The sequence below is a fragment of the Rhipicephalus sanguineus genome, chromosome 4 (genome assembly GCF_013339695.2).
Source record: "Rhipicephalus sanguineus isolate Rsan-2018 chromosome 4, BIME_Rsan_1.4, whole genome shotgun sequence".
Lineage (NCBI taxonomy): Eukaryota > Metazoa > Arthropoda > Arachnida > Ixodida > Ixodidae > Rhipicephalus > Rhipicephalus sanguineus.
Window position 1 is genome coordinate 133683970 of NC_051179.1, and position 13600 is coordinate 133697569.

The window sequence follows — 13600 nt, forward strand, 5'->3', positions numbered from 1 at the left end:
ACATATGTAACGCGTGTCCTTTCTTTTCTGAGGAAACAACAAAAAGGAAATCTGGTGTTCATCTCAACGCTGGAAAAATGCACAAAGCGAAAAGTAGTAACAGCAGCAGGTCTTGCACATAAGCTGACCATGCATGAAAGGCCAGAAATAGTGCCAATTGTTGGTGTGCTTGTGCCTCACATGGTGGTTTTCTTTAAAAGAAAACCGCTATTGTCTTTCAAACAAAAACTACTTCATTCTGTAAATGTCCGGGAATGTACTCACAGTGTAGCTCTGCAACTTTGTGTGATATAATTACGGAATATGCGAGGCGTCGAGTTAAAAATGACATCGCGTCATTCTGTTGTGCAACAGGAGCAGAATCTAAGCCGCCATATACGCGATACAAAGCGGCGAAAGGAGGCCGGTGGTTCCTATACATTCCGTACCAATATTGCAGCCAAGAAACCGTTGTTGAAGTGTTCTCTGCCCATGCTCCCTTAACCAATTCAAAGCGTCCGATGGCTCGCGCCCAGAATTTACGAAGACTTCTCCCTATCTTGTTGCTCTTTTCTTTTTCTCTTCTCTTCTTTCTTCTTCCTCTTTTTCTCCTTCCTTTTCTTGTTCTTCTTTTTCGCGTAACTGACCAAACCCCTCCGCTTGCGGTTTAGTGAGGTCTCCCTCTTCGTGCGTTTCAACTGTGTCAACATATCGGGCAGGTGGCAGATCCCATTGCTACAGAGGGACATCTGCAGAACGAGGAAAACAAATTATTAAATGGTGGAAACACAATGTGTTCTGAACCACAAAACACTCCTATTCTTACTCCTCCCGATTTCTTCATAGCCCACGTTCTTTTCGACTTTGGCAGTTTTCTGTTGTTTATTAAGGCGAAAGCCTTAGATGCCTTATCAAACGCTAAAATTGACCGCCGTCCCCCGTCACGCCGTCAACGCGAGTGACGAAAAAAAAAATGATTATGACGCGATGACGTCACAGATTCCCAAAATATGTGGCGTCATTACCACGTCATCATGACGTCACAATGACGTCATCACATGCATTTCATTGATTGGTCGAAGGTGGGCAAATGACAGAGGCAATGCAAAACAAGGTGAGGTGCGTCCATCGTGGCTTTGAAAAACCACGTTAGTTACAGAAAGTTTTTGGATGGGGGCGCACGAGGTTCAATATTTCGATTTGAATAAAAAAAAGTGAGATAGCTTTCACCTTCGAGTCGACTGAGGCGGGCGCATAAGGACCCTGTGAGTTTTTAAGTATTCCACTCGGTAAATTTTATCTTCTTTCTGTTAGTGTGCTGACTTTTTTACGAGTGGGCAGTTTATATTTTTCGAGTGCGCAGAGTGGCTGGTGGGATTCAACGCCTCCCCCCCCCCCCCCCACCCGATTTTTTCAATTTTGCGCGCGCACATAAAACGCATGTAGCAAAACACATCAAAAATGGTTACCCCCACCCTTCCACACCTGAGAAAAATTGTTGGTTATGCTCCTGTATACTAATTATACAATATATGGAACTAATTCCCCATTTTATGGCAATTCCGATATACGCGTGTTTGACTGCAGTTACTTGTAATTCTGTTACCGCGGTCTATTTGTGCAAACGTATATTTAGACACTATAGTGAGTATTTACGCTGTCATCACAGAGTTCCACACTTCGCTGCCTACATGGTCTAAAAAAAAAGCGGTTTTGTAAGCGAGGAAGTCCACCCTAAATCTAAATTTTATTGCGCTATGTGAACGCACTCCCTTCTGTTTGCTTCCATTTCTGCATGCCAAGAAGCATCCGAATACTGAATCCCTTACTGGTAAAGCGTGCGCATTTAAGTGTGACGATATAAAGCGTCTCATGCAAGCGAATTGCAAGCTTAAGTCACTCATACAATAAGTGATATAAATAAGAAAACCTCGCTTCTCAAGTATCTTATACGTATTTTACTGCGGGAATTGTATTTTATGTAAGGTGTGTTACGCACCCGAATTGTACCTGGAGTTCCCGGAACCTGTAAACAATCAGCCCAGTAAACATTATTAGCACACTCTGAGCGTATGAATAATAATACGGCATTCTTCTATTGCATCGAAAAAAGGGTTGCAGAAGAAATTGTATTCAAAAGACCACACATAAATGGCGTGGCTTGTATGGTGCGCTTTATCAGGGTTTTACAGTGTAGGATGATCAGCGCAACCTTGACTCCCGCAAACACTCACACAAACACACTCATCCACCCGAGGAACACACACGACACTCAGCGCTCGGGTGTTCCTCTGGTGGATGAGTGAGTGTTTGTGTGAGTGTTTGCGGGAGTTAAGGTTGCGCTGATCATCCTACACTATGTCGAATAACCAACTAGCCCAACAAAAAGTTTTATTTATCAGGGTTTGAAGATTAAGAAAAGAAAAAAAAACAAGCGTAAGGTGTAAGTCATGGGTAAATAGTGATGTCTGCAACGTCTAAGGAATGCAAGCACGTAGAAAGAGCTGAAATTGGCGCGACAGGTAAGACGTCTCTGCCTCTTCATTGAAGCCAACGGAACTTAAAAGGAAAAATGGGCGGGACACTTTGCGGCATATCTTGAAAGACCACACGGGTCTGAAGCCAACGACATCCCCCCCTTCCTCTTTTTCTTCCTGCCATTGAAACAACGCGAGACAAAGACACAGGCGACATCACCCGAGTGATTTTAACTTCACCAGTTATCGGGCAGTAATAAAATCTTGAATATCTTCCTTTCACGCGTATAATGCGTGCGACAGGAAACATATACTCTTTCGCATCGCGACCCGTTTACATTGAATATGTGTAGCCCATTCTTGTGGTAAGAAAGTGCCGTAGTACCAGCTCCGCCGGAAGGGTATTGGCTAGCCACAAAATAGGACGCTTTTCTATAAATACGTTTATTCCACCCAAATAGTTCATGGTTGGTCCTTGTAGGATAACCCATTAAAGGTCTTGCGCCGCATATTTGTTCAATTGGTGCAGAATGGCCATCATGAACGGTATTGTACAGTGTACAAAAGCAGCTGAGGAAAAAGCAGGGCGCTTGAAGAGCTGAAAAAATCCTTGAACAAGGGTTTCTACAAGTCGATTTGTCATCAAGGCATATCTTGAAAGACCACATCAGTCTGAAGCCATCGACATTCTCCCCTTCCTCCTTTTCTCCTTGGTATCATCAACCTTAGGTTTCTGGAACTCCAACAGAGGCAGCTTCGAAGCCTCGAACATTGGCAACTTCTAACGCAGGTGCGCTAGGCCTACCTCCGCTGGGAGTCGTACGGGTCATAATGAGTGCGACCGATGTCGGCGCAAGTGGCTTGCGAAGGTTGAAGAATGCGCATTTTAGCGTCGAAAGCTTTTCACTGTTACATTAAAATGCAACCGAGGTAAGCGAAAATGCGAGAATCGCCAGAGATGCGTTTTCATTGTGGTTATGTTGACCAGCGTTGCTCTTCTGGCGTACATGCCGCGCCTGCCGCGGCACATCATGTCCGATTGGACGCCAGATCGTAACGTCATAAGGGATTCATCAGCCAGCCCTGGTAAAAGATTGTCGCAAGTGTATTTTTAAGCGCGTAGCTAAAACTCTCAGACCTGGGCATCAGGGACTGTACTGCATTGAGCCGATATGATAGAGTCCCAGCTGATATTTGGAATTTACTAATGAAAACAACGTTGAATGTAATGATATTTTATGGTAAAAGTCGATGTGCCAGCAGTATCCCAATAGATCATTAGATATTTACACGTGTTCCGTGCATATTTGCTGCGTAAATACGCACAGCAGAGCTGTTGCCACCGGCACTGGAAGGGGGGCACAACACCATGGATATATATACCGGTTACCGGGTGCATGGTTGTGTGCAGCGCCAGTAGTGTATATGTTCAGTGTTGCTGTGTTGTGTATTAATGAGCGTGCGGATGTGAGTTCTGAGTATGTGTGACGTAAGCTTCAGGCATTCCAGCTAGGTTCACTGCTGCATCGTAGAAACGCACGATGGTTTTCTTTTTTTCCCGTTTTTTAGACGTTAGTTCTAGCAGCAAGAGTGATTCTACTCTTGGAGGGAGTTCATGCACTCTAGCCCTACCATCATTGTAAAATTCTGCGAGGGAGTAGCGCAATTCCAGCCGAGAGTGTATATACTCCATTTCAAAAGCGTGACTTTACTGTGGCGAGGGAGCTTGTTTACTCTGGTACGAGAACTCTGTCGAGAGAGTTTGCCTACTCCGTGCAGCAGAGAGTTCCCAGCACTCCTGAAAAGGGAGTGAAATATGGGACAAACGTTTATTCTCGCAAAGAGAGTTGCTAGCACTCTCTTGCCGCTGTGAGTGTAGGAAATTCCAATACGAACGAATTGCTGAGCAATTACTTGAGTAACTGTTATTAAAGTTCAGTAGGGAACACCATATTATTTCAGCAGCTATAATATTCGTACACTTGTACGACTAATAATTCACCACACACAGAAGCATTCGCAATAGTGGTATCGATATTTGCGATATATAAATTAGGTAGGTTTTATGTTTATATTGCACGCACGTATAAAAAAACGGCTAATGCGTATTTATGCACTTGTAAGGGGAAAGATTACTTACTCTACATGGTGTGCCATCTACCTCTTGTCGTATAATAATGCCGCCATGCTTGTTCGGGGGTGATAGCAATACACACGGATAAGTGCACGGAGTGACAACCGATGTCTGAAAGTAAAGGCAAGGTATTAAATAACGCAGTGCTGCGTTGAAAAGTCGTCTTTTCGCCCTTTCGCATAACTACTCTCTAGTTTCCAAAACCCAACAAAACTACCTACTCCGCAGCTCCCTGAATTTAGTCTATGGGCCAATAAAATTATATCATTTCCTAGAACCCTCATCACAACACGTGCGCGCCTTCACCACGATCAGCGCAGAGTTGATGAAAACCTTCATCAATACAAGATCATCTGACACCGACTTCCTATGAGCGCTTTTTAGTAGCTTCAATCATTTGTAGAACCAGGTCTTACGGAACTTCCTCGATTCTGACGCTCCAGCCATGTTATTTGGTAATCTGTACGAGTTTTATAGAGCAGTACAAATTTAAAAGGCCCCGGCATTTCTACCTGAAAGGCGGATGCACATGACCCTGCACCAATCAACGCGAACTCTAGACTGACGTCTTGAGCGGCACGGTTCGTGACCCTGCCGAAGGAGCACATCGCGGAGTACATGAGCGAAACAATTTCTTTAATCACGGAGTCAATCGGCTGCCGCGCTTTCTCATGTATCCACATGAGAGAAGAGGCCTCTCCTGCCAAGAGATCGCAAGTCGAGAAATGCGGTGAGATGCTGACAAGGAATGTCATTGAAAAATGAGTTCGTGTCAGCACATCCCGTTTCGCTAGAGTGGAATATGAGTAAATCAACCATGTAGTGTTTAAAATCACTCCATTTTTAGTTACAACGGCGCTAATAGGAGCAGGATCGTTCAGGGACGTTCCAGAAGCTCTCCATGAGTAATTTTGAACGCTTCACCGTAGAGCAATATTCTATTGCAGCAAAAAATAATATATAGAACCTTCAATAGCCTGCGCAAACTAGACACGTCAGAGACAACCTTCCAAAATTTCGTTCATGTGTGGTGGCGATATTGATAATGGTTCCTTGCGCCTCGTGCCAAAACTGCTGTACATCCAGTGCTCAACTAGGATTTGTAGGCACACTAGTGGTTTTCATTACATCTTTTTTACGTCGTCTGTGGCTGTGAAACGCCTCTTGTACTCACCGCTACTTACGCCTGAATATCAAGATGGATCCACAAAACTGATTTCGAAAAGCCTCGGCATCTGCACTGGCTACGATTCACGCATAAGCTTTCTCAGAATTTCATGTCTTCATCTCTTGCTTTCATTGGTATCTTCATGGCCGTTTCTGTGGTTCTTCACGTGTCTTTTTTTTAATGCGGAAATTCAGATAAGCCACAAGAAGTGACGCACACGTGAAATTGCCCAAGCCTCTCAAGCTAAAGCATCCGCTGTTATGTCTTTCCCAAGCTAATATAACCTTACTGATGAAGAAGTTCTCTCTTTTAGAGCGAAAGCTGTTATGAGATCATTTCACCGGCCGTTTTTGGCGCCGTAGTTGTCCGCCGCCGCCGCCGGTGTCCGTAACCAGTATCGCTCGAAATAAGAAAAAAAAAACGAAATAAGAAAAAAATTCAGGATGGATGGAACGAGGTTCGAACCTGGGCCCTCTGCGTGGGAGCCCAGTATTCAACCTCTGAGCCATGCCGGTGCTTGAAACTGCTTTGCAAAAAGGTCCTATACAGGAGAAACATCTAGCGTCTTTCGTTAAGCAGCTGGCGTCTTTTCGTTTTGCTTTAAAAACATCTGGCGCTTTTTCGTTTTGCTTTTAGAAAACATCTGGCGTCTTTCGTTGGTTTATTTCATCAATCAACGGCGTTTTGAACAAAATTTTTATTGTTTAATCACGCACAGGAGAAATCTCACCAGGCACTACCTTGGAGATAAACAATGGCTGCTAATGGGAATGAGAGACAGAAGAAGTCGGCTTTTAGCTAACACTTACACTTCTACTTCTACTAACGTTTCCTACTGGAACATGCCAATGGCTGCTAATGGGGAATGAGAGACAGAAGAATTCGGCTTTTAGTTAACGCGCACGCTGCGAATTTTTTATTGTTCAACAACGCACAGGAGAAATCTCCCACCGGCACCACCTTGGAGGTCAAGATCTGGTACTAGCGTTAAGACTGGTTACGCACTACGACGGGGATGAACGGGTGCCGCTTTTAGGAGCTTCGCCCCTAAAATTACAATGATTGATAGCGTAGTGGGTTCCTCGCAAGTGCACTTGTATTGGTTGCCAAGGAAGCCCATAAGCGCATGATCAACTCCCTCGGGGTCTCAGTAAAGTTCTTCGCCCTCCCCCGTCTCTCTCCCACGTCAACGTATGTTATACAGCATGACGGGAGAGGGAAATAGCGACCGGGCGTCACCCAATGCAAATTACATAACTGGTGGGCCGTTTAAAGATTCCAACCCATTACAAAGGACTGAGCCACAATTCTTCATTGTCATCAGTCGTCGCGTCAACAAAGTGCACATAATGCCTTACAGACGTGTAGCTGGTGCCTCGCTTCTCCGCAGAATAACGAATAATTGCTTAGTAGGTGCTTCCTAACTTCACAAAAATTGTGATTTATGGCGTAGTGGGTACCTTTCTAGTGTACTTCTATTGTAGCCCCAAGCGGGCTCTAGAAACTCCGCTCTTCCAGCTTTCGCTGTGACTATGCTGCGGTTTCAGCGCAGGCCTGGCGTTTTTTTTAGATTACCTAAGTTCACCCCTTTTACATATTTGTTCAATTGCCGTTGACTTTTGCATTTTGTAGCAGCTGCTATATGTACTTTCTCCTCCTTCCAATAAACTTTCAGTTGAAACACAACGCTCGTGTCGTCCGCTATTTTTTTGTACGCGACGTTTTACGCTGTTAACCATGAACGTAATTCAATTCACCAAAGTTTTTTGTTTTGCTTATTGAAACATGCTGTACGTTTGCTACCAAGATACCAAAGTAAAATGCTCCACCAAATTACGCTGACATTGGACAATCTAACCGCAAATTCGCTAGTCCAGGCTGTGAAATCTTACTTGAACACGCTCTTCTTGTGCCGCAATATTTTGTTACGTTACGACAGTATGCTACAGTCACGGATGGCAATTACGCAGATGTGCCGTTTTGACTTGTCAGATCCCCAACAATGATAATAAAGGGTGTGAGTAACTTACGATTTGCAACGGAACCAAGCGATGACAGTACCACTCGCCTTCCACCCAGGCTGCCAGATTCGATAGTGCTGAAAAAATAACCGCTGTAAAAAGTACCGAACACGTAACATCTGAATAAAAGAGCAAGGTTAGCGTTCACCTTGCTTTACCCTCGTTTTTATAGGCACTCTAGGCTGGATTCTGCCTTCGGCTCCGACGGCAGGAACCAGCCTAGTGTGCCTATAAAAACGATGGTATGTATAAATGAGTGTATACATATTGCAGGCATTAATTGGACTTCATATATATATATATATATATATATATATATATATATATATTGAAGAAGGGGACGTGCCAAACGAAACATTTTATTTTTCCGACATTTCAGCCAAGGACCGGCCTTAACCGGGATCCCACGATACAGAAATGGCACCTAACACGTGATCTAGCACTATCACATACTATTCACTGCAGTAAGACGAGTCATGCACGATGACAAGAGCAGGTTACTGCAAAGGCGTGTAACCACATCTGACGAAACTGGCGCTTCCATCAAACAGATTTCGTGAATAACAATTTGAAAACCATGACAAGATCTAGAAACAAAGAAAACAATTCTGCAATCGCATATAGGAAAGAAAAAGGAAAAAAAATGCTTGAATAGGGCAAGAGGCGTTACTAAAAAAAATTGAAGGGGTGTGAACATCGACAAGAAAAAGCAAAGAAAGCGATCCGACGAAAGCGTGTTGCAAAAATTTGCGTATACAGTGATTATGATTAGACTGTGACGGCACTCGAACTTGTTCTGCACCGAAAGGAACGTCAGCTTGCTTGGATTTTCTTTCATGCCAGATGAGACAGCGTTGAACTTGTGTATGAGTAATGACTCGTCAGTTTCTCTATCGTGTTGCGAAGTGAAACCTGATTCCAGTATAGTAGCTGTTAGTTTATTGCAAGAGTTACCAGGAATATTAACGTACCTGGACAGAGGTAGATTAGGTAGGCTTATGGCATGTGACTTACGGTTTCAGTAAGACAGATAACTGGGCAAGTTGGTATGGATGCATAATTTAAAGTTTTTTAGCGCGCACAAAAGACAAGGACAAGCAAGAGACACACGAGCGCTCGTGTGTCTCTTGCTTGTCCTTGTCTTTTGTGCGCGCTAAAAAAGTTTAAATTATGACTTACGGTTATTAAAATACAATGTAAAAGCGGTTTAAGCTTGCCCGATATATTGAACTTTGCACACACAGCATTCAAACATGTACACAACGTTGCTTGTGTCACAGTCAAAATCCCCTTTTATTTTCAGATGAATGTTTCAAGCTGTGCTCTTAACATAACTTGTGTTCTTCATGTGGTTGCACACCTTACAACTGGGTTTGTTGCAAGGATGACAATCAGAATACGTTGCAGAGGTAATTTTTGACGATGTCAGTAAGTCGTGTAAGTTCCTTACTCTGCGATATACCATACGTGGAAGATCAGGAAAAATGCTTTTAAGGGGATCGGCTTGCAGTAGCAAGTTGTGATGCTTCTGGAAAATGCTGTTCATGCTTGGTTGATGCTTGGCTGTTGATGCAGTGCTTTGAATGAGAACTTTCACAATGGAGGTAGGATTGCCTATCCGTGGGTTTCCTAGATAGTTAAGTCGTGAGTATATTAGCACAGATTGTGTAGATAACCGCTCCTGTGACTGCAGACTGCTTTCGCTGGCGGAAAGTCGGCGTGCCCTCACCTTTCGTGACGGTGAACGCGGCACGCTAAGCGAAGAAACGCTGCACGTGTAACTTTGCCATAGTGATGCTTTCAAGGCTGCTGTCTCGCTCCAGTAGTTTTCCTCGACTGGGCAACGTGACTTTTCAAAATACTGTGCTATTGTGCTCGTGAGCCGTTGCACTTCATGTGCAAAGTATTTTGGTGGATATTTCAAGTACACTATCTCGCTAATAAAACAAGCTTGCTTCCACAATCTTTCTTGTTATTCTTCATTTTCTCTCGCCCACGCGATTCGACAGCCATAAATATGCAATAGAACCGCGTAGTTATCAAAAGCATATAAAAGGTGAGCAATCAAAAAAGAATTTCAATTCCGCGCCATGTAGTACAAATGCACGACGTCGCTACCACTTCCGGTTGTGACGTCATATTTTGTATTTGCTTTTTGCTTTCTGCTAGTCGTCCCTGCGGTACGTAGATGGCAACGGTGGCAACGAGACGCCAACTACTTGACGCGTGGGCTTCTATGGAAGTTTCGCTACCGGTTTACGTATACCTTGGTTCCTGTGCCCTACGTATTCTAATCGCAAATGAAACCCGCACAACCACGAAGCCAAGTCAATCGATAGTCATACAACGACGCTCGCTCATTCTGGACGTCTCAGAAGAGTATGACAGTTGGGATCTTCCGAGTGCTGGTTTCCGTTTCGCCGGCAAAATCAGTCATATTTCATTGCGCGCTAATGATTGCCTGATTGCCAGTGGCTGCTTTTGCGAAATCTGAAAGTGGCAACAGGCTCATCGCAGGAAGGGCTACAAATATCTCATTTGACTCAAGCGCCTGTCTCCACTAATTCAATAGTTACCTTACATATTATATTTATTTACTGTTGTAATTTACGCTGCTAATAAGCGTACTCATCTTAAGGACCCTGCAACCACACAAAAAGTAATTATGAAGGCAGCGTGAAAAATATCTGATTACTTTTACTTTTTAGGATTTTCGGCCATGCTCCCCGGAACACCCTGTCTCTCTCTATACTCAGACACACACACACACACACACACACACACACACACACACACACGCACACACACACATGAGTATATACATATATATATAATATATATATATATATATATATATATATATATATATATATATATATATATATATATATATATATATATATATATATATGTATATATATATATATATATATATATATATATATATATATATATATATATATATTGGAATGGAATGTCATACGAAGAAAAGCCAACAGCTCACTCCTTTAGCAAACACGGCCGCTGCGGTGAGCAAAGTGACCCTCATACGGAACATGGCTTCAGCGCAAACTTTTCTATAAAATCGCAACACGTAGAAAGCTGTTAGCCATCTTTTGAACCACCGTCCAGATAAGAGCGCGAAATCTCGAAACCCGCGAACTCTCGTCGAGATGAGGACGTCGAGAAAAGAGCGCGGGCACAGGCGACGATGCCTTGTAGATCAAAGTACGGAGCCGAAGGCGCGCAGGCCCACTCGACACACACACACACTACAAGGCATCGTCGCCTGTGCCCGCGCTCTTTTCTCGACGTCCTCATCTCGACGAGAGTTCGCGGGTTTCGAGATTTCGCGCTCTTATCTGGACGGTGGTTCAAAAGATGGCTAACAGCTTTCTACATGTTGCGATTTTATAGAAAAGTTTGCGCTGAAGCCATGTTCCGTATGAGGGTCACTTTGCTCACCGCAGCGGCCGTGTTTGCTAAAGGAGTGAGCTGTTGGCTTTTCTTCGTATGACATTCCAATTTGTTGCTTTCGCATTGTTTGCGTAGCCCTTGCGGTGAAACTGTGACTGTTTTCGTTGTTCTGCGCCACCACACATAGCTAAAAGCACCTGCTTCCGGTTCCTACTGCAGAATTAAACGTATTTCATGTGTGATACAACCGCATGTGCATACAAGTGCATCAACTGCATGTTAGTTTTTTCGTTGTTTTCCGCTAAGGGAGCATAGAGTTATGATGAGTACACATTGTGAACCTACTAGCCCAAAAGTAAGTACCTATGGGTTGAAACCTCGGGGATAGTACGTAATACCTTCAGAGTCACTGTGACTTGCTGTGACCATCGTATTCATGGCTTTAATAACGTAACTCGTAAAGAACAGTGATACAATATTTTAGAAAACATATACAGAAAACACCCACACCTGTCCGAGCAGGTGTAAGCATTGGAATGTTGTACGAAAGGGTGTCCCCACAGGGCAACGTGGGCGAAGTCGTATATGGCGCATGCGCCGAATCATGGCTTCTCTTGCCGCATGCGTTTCAGCTGGTCAGTCCAATTCAAAATTTGATGACAACAAATTTGTCACATCGCCCACCTCATAGTTTTCTTTAGATCCATTCCCAGATTCCCTTCAGTTGGCCCACCCATAATGTTTTTTTTTTCAATTGGTCCACCTTATCTCCTCCTTGGTCCACTTCCACATAAACCAATTGGGCAACACTAAACCTTTCCAAGCGGCCTCCTTTTTTGCAATTTCAAGCATTTGTTGAAGCAGCCCTAAAGTTTTCATTTAGACACCCCCGAATTTCAGTTTGCCTTACTTAAAACATGCGATTTCATGGAGCCCTACATATTCTTAGAGAAAACGCGTAACGTTTCGTTACGTTAGGTTACATGCAGTTTTGCCGGGGTACCTTCGAAAGGGCTCGATATGAGCGAGTTCTCTGTGACATTATTTCTGAACTAAAACTGCCCTAAGGACGAGGCACGAGAGTAGAAGAAAACAGGAAGAGCACCGGCTATGAAATCAATAAAGAAATAGACCAGTCGTTAGTGGGCACTCCTTTAGTCTTCTATACCTAGGTCTCTCGTCCTCAGCGCAGTTTTAGTTCTGAAAACTTGGAGCACGTTTGAGCTTCGCCTTCTAGAGTAGAACGCTATAGCGTAATCGCACCCGGTGCGCCTCGCATTCTCAACTGCTAACGGGGCTTCGGTTCTCGGTTCAACCGTGCCGTTAGGAAACGAACGACTGTGCACCTAACATTGGCCGTTTCAAACTATCCTATAATGCCGACTGCAAGTACAGTTGTTAAGTGTACACTACGTCATAATTCTTCCGTTTGTGAATCAACCAAGGGCCCACTACGCGGCCGTAAGGCAACAAGCGAACCTACGCAGCTGCCCACTTTGTTGATGCTTATGCAGCTGATGATGATTAAATGTCTGAACACTTTGTAATGGGTGGGCCTTTAAAGCACCCATTCGATGCAAAACTGACATGTTTTGACGCCTGACGCCATTCTACGCATCTGCCACGCAATATTACATGCGTTAAGGAGACTCCTTCCACTACACGACATTCATATAGTGTTTCTTTTTCCTAAGCGTTTTCGAGAAATAGCGAGGTTCAGTGGTAGAACACCTGCTTGCCACGCAGACGGCCTGGGTTCGATTCTCACTCGAAGCTAACATTTTTATTATTTGTTTTATTTGCGTCTTTCTTAATTTTCAGTCACACACAAGATTATTATTTTTAGCTCACAACCAACGACACCGACAGCGAATTTCTTCGAAACGAGCTCTTTAACGCTATCGCGTTAAAATAATTGCAACAGAATGCCTACGCAGTAAATGACATCGTTGTACATGCACCCACTTCAAGAAATATAAGTGATGTGTCCTATCGAAGCGAAGCGCGAGGAAATACAGGACACAGTAAAAAACACACAGGATAGCACCTGTCTTGTGTGTTCTTTACTGTGTCCTGTTTTTCCTCGCGCTTCGCTTCGACAAGAATCCATACCAACTCGCCCAGTACTCTGCGTCACGTGAGTGATGTGGTTAGAAAACTATGGGCAAGAAAAAAAAAAGTCTGACATTTTAGCGACGGGCTGTCAGGTTATCAGCTTGTAGGACCCCGAAAACACAAATGCGCTTTAATTTCATTTGCAGTAGTGTTTTAAATATGTAGGTTTTCTATATACTCATAGAATATATAAACTTAATTTGACGCGTTGTCTGCTAATCTTGTGAGAAATGGTTTTTTTTCGCTTGCATGTCCAATGTGTTATATATAGTTTGAAGTCACAACATAG

General features: G+C 43.7%; 1 protein-coding gene across 4 annotated transcripts in view; it reads right to left on the bottom strand.

Annotated features, from left to right (window-relative positions):
- Positions 1–395: 395 nt before the first annotated feature.
- The window catches only part of LOC119390715 (uncharacterized), a 49594-nt gene continuing 36389 nt past the window's right edge, over positions 396–13600 (bottom strand). For 2 of the 4 annotated variants that reach the window (XM_037658401.2, XM_037658400.2), the window contains exons 2-5: positions 7789–7856; positions 4597–4701; positions 1979–2005; positions 396–728 (exon numbers count right to left, since the gene is read on the bottom strand). In XM_037658401.2, coding sequence (XP_037514329.1) covers positions 519–728; positions 1979–2005; positions 4597–4701; positions 7789–7856 — 410 coding nt within the window. In that variant the 3' untranslated portion in view covers positions 396–518. The remainder of the gene's footprint in view (positions 729–1978; positions 2006–4596; positions 4702–7788; positions 7857–13600) is intronic. The other 2 variants (XM_049414909.1, XM_037658402.2) reach the window with 1 other exon arrangement.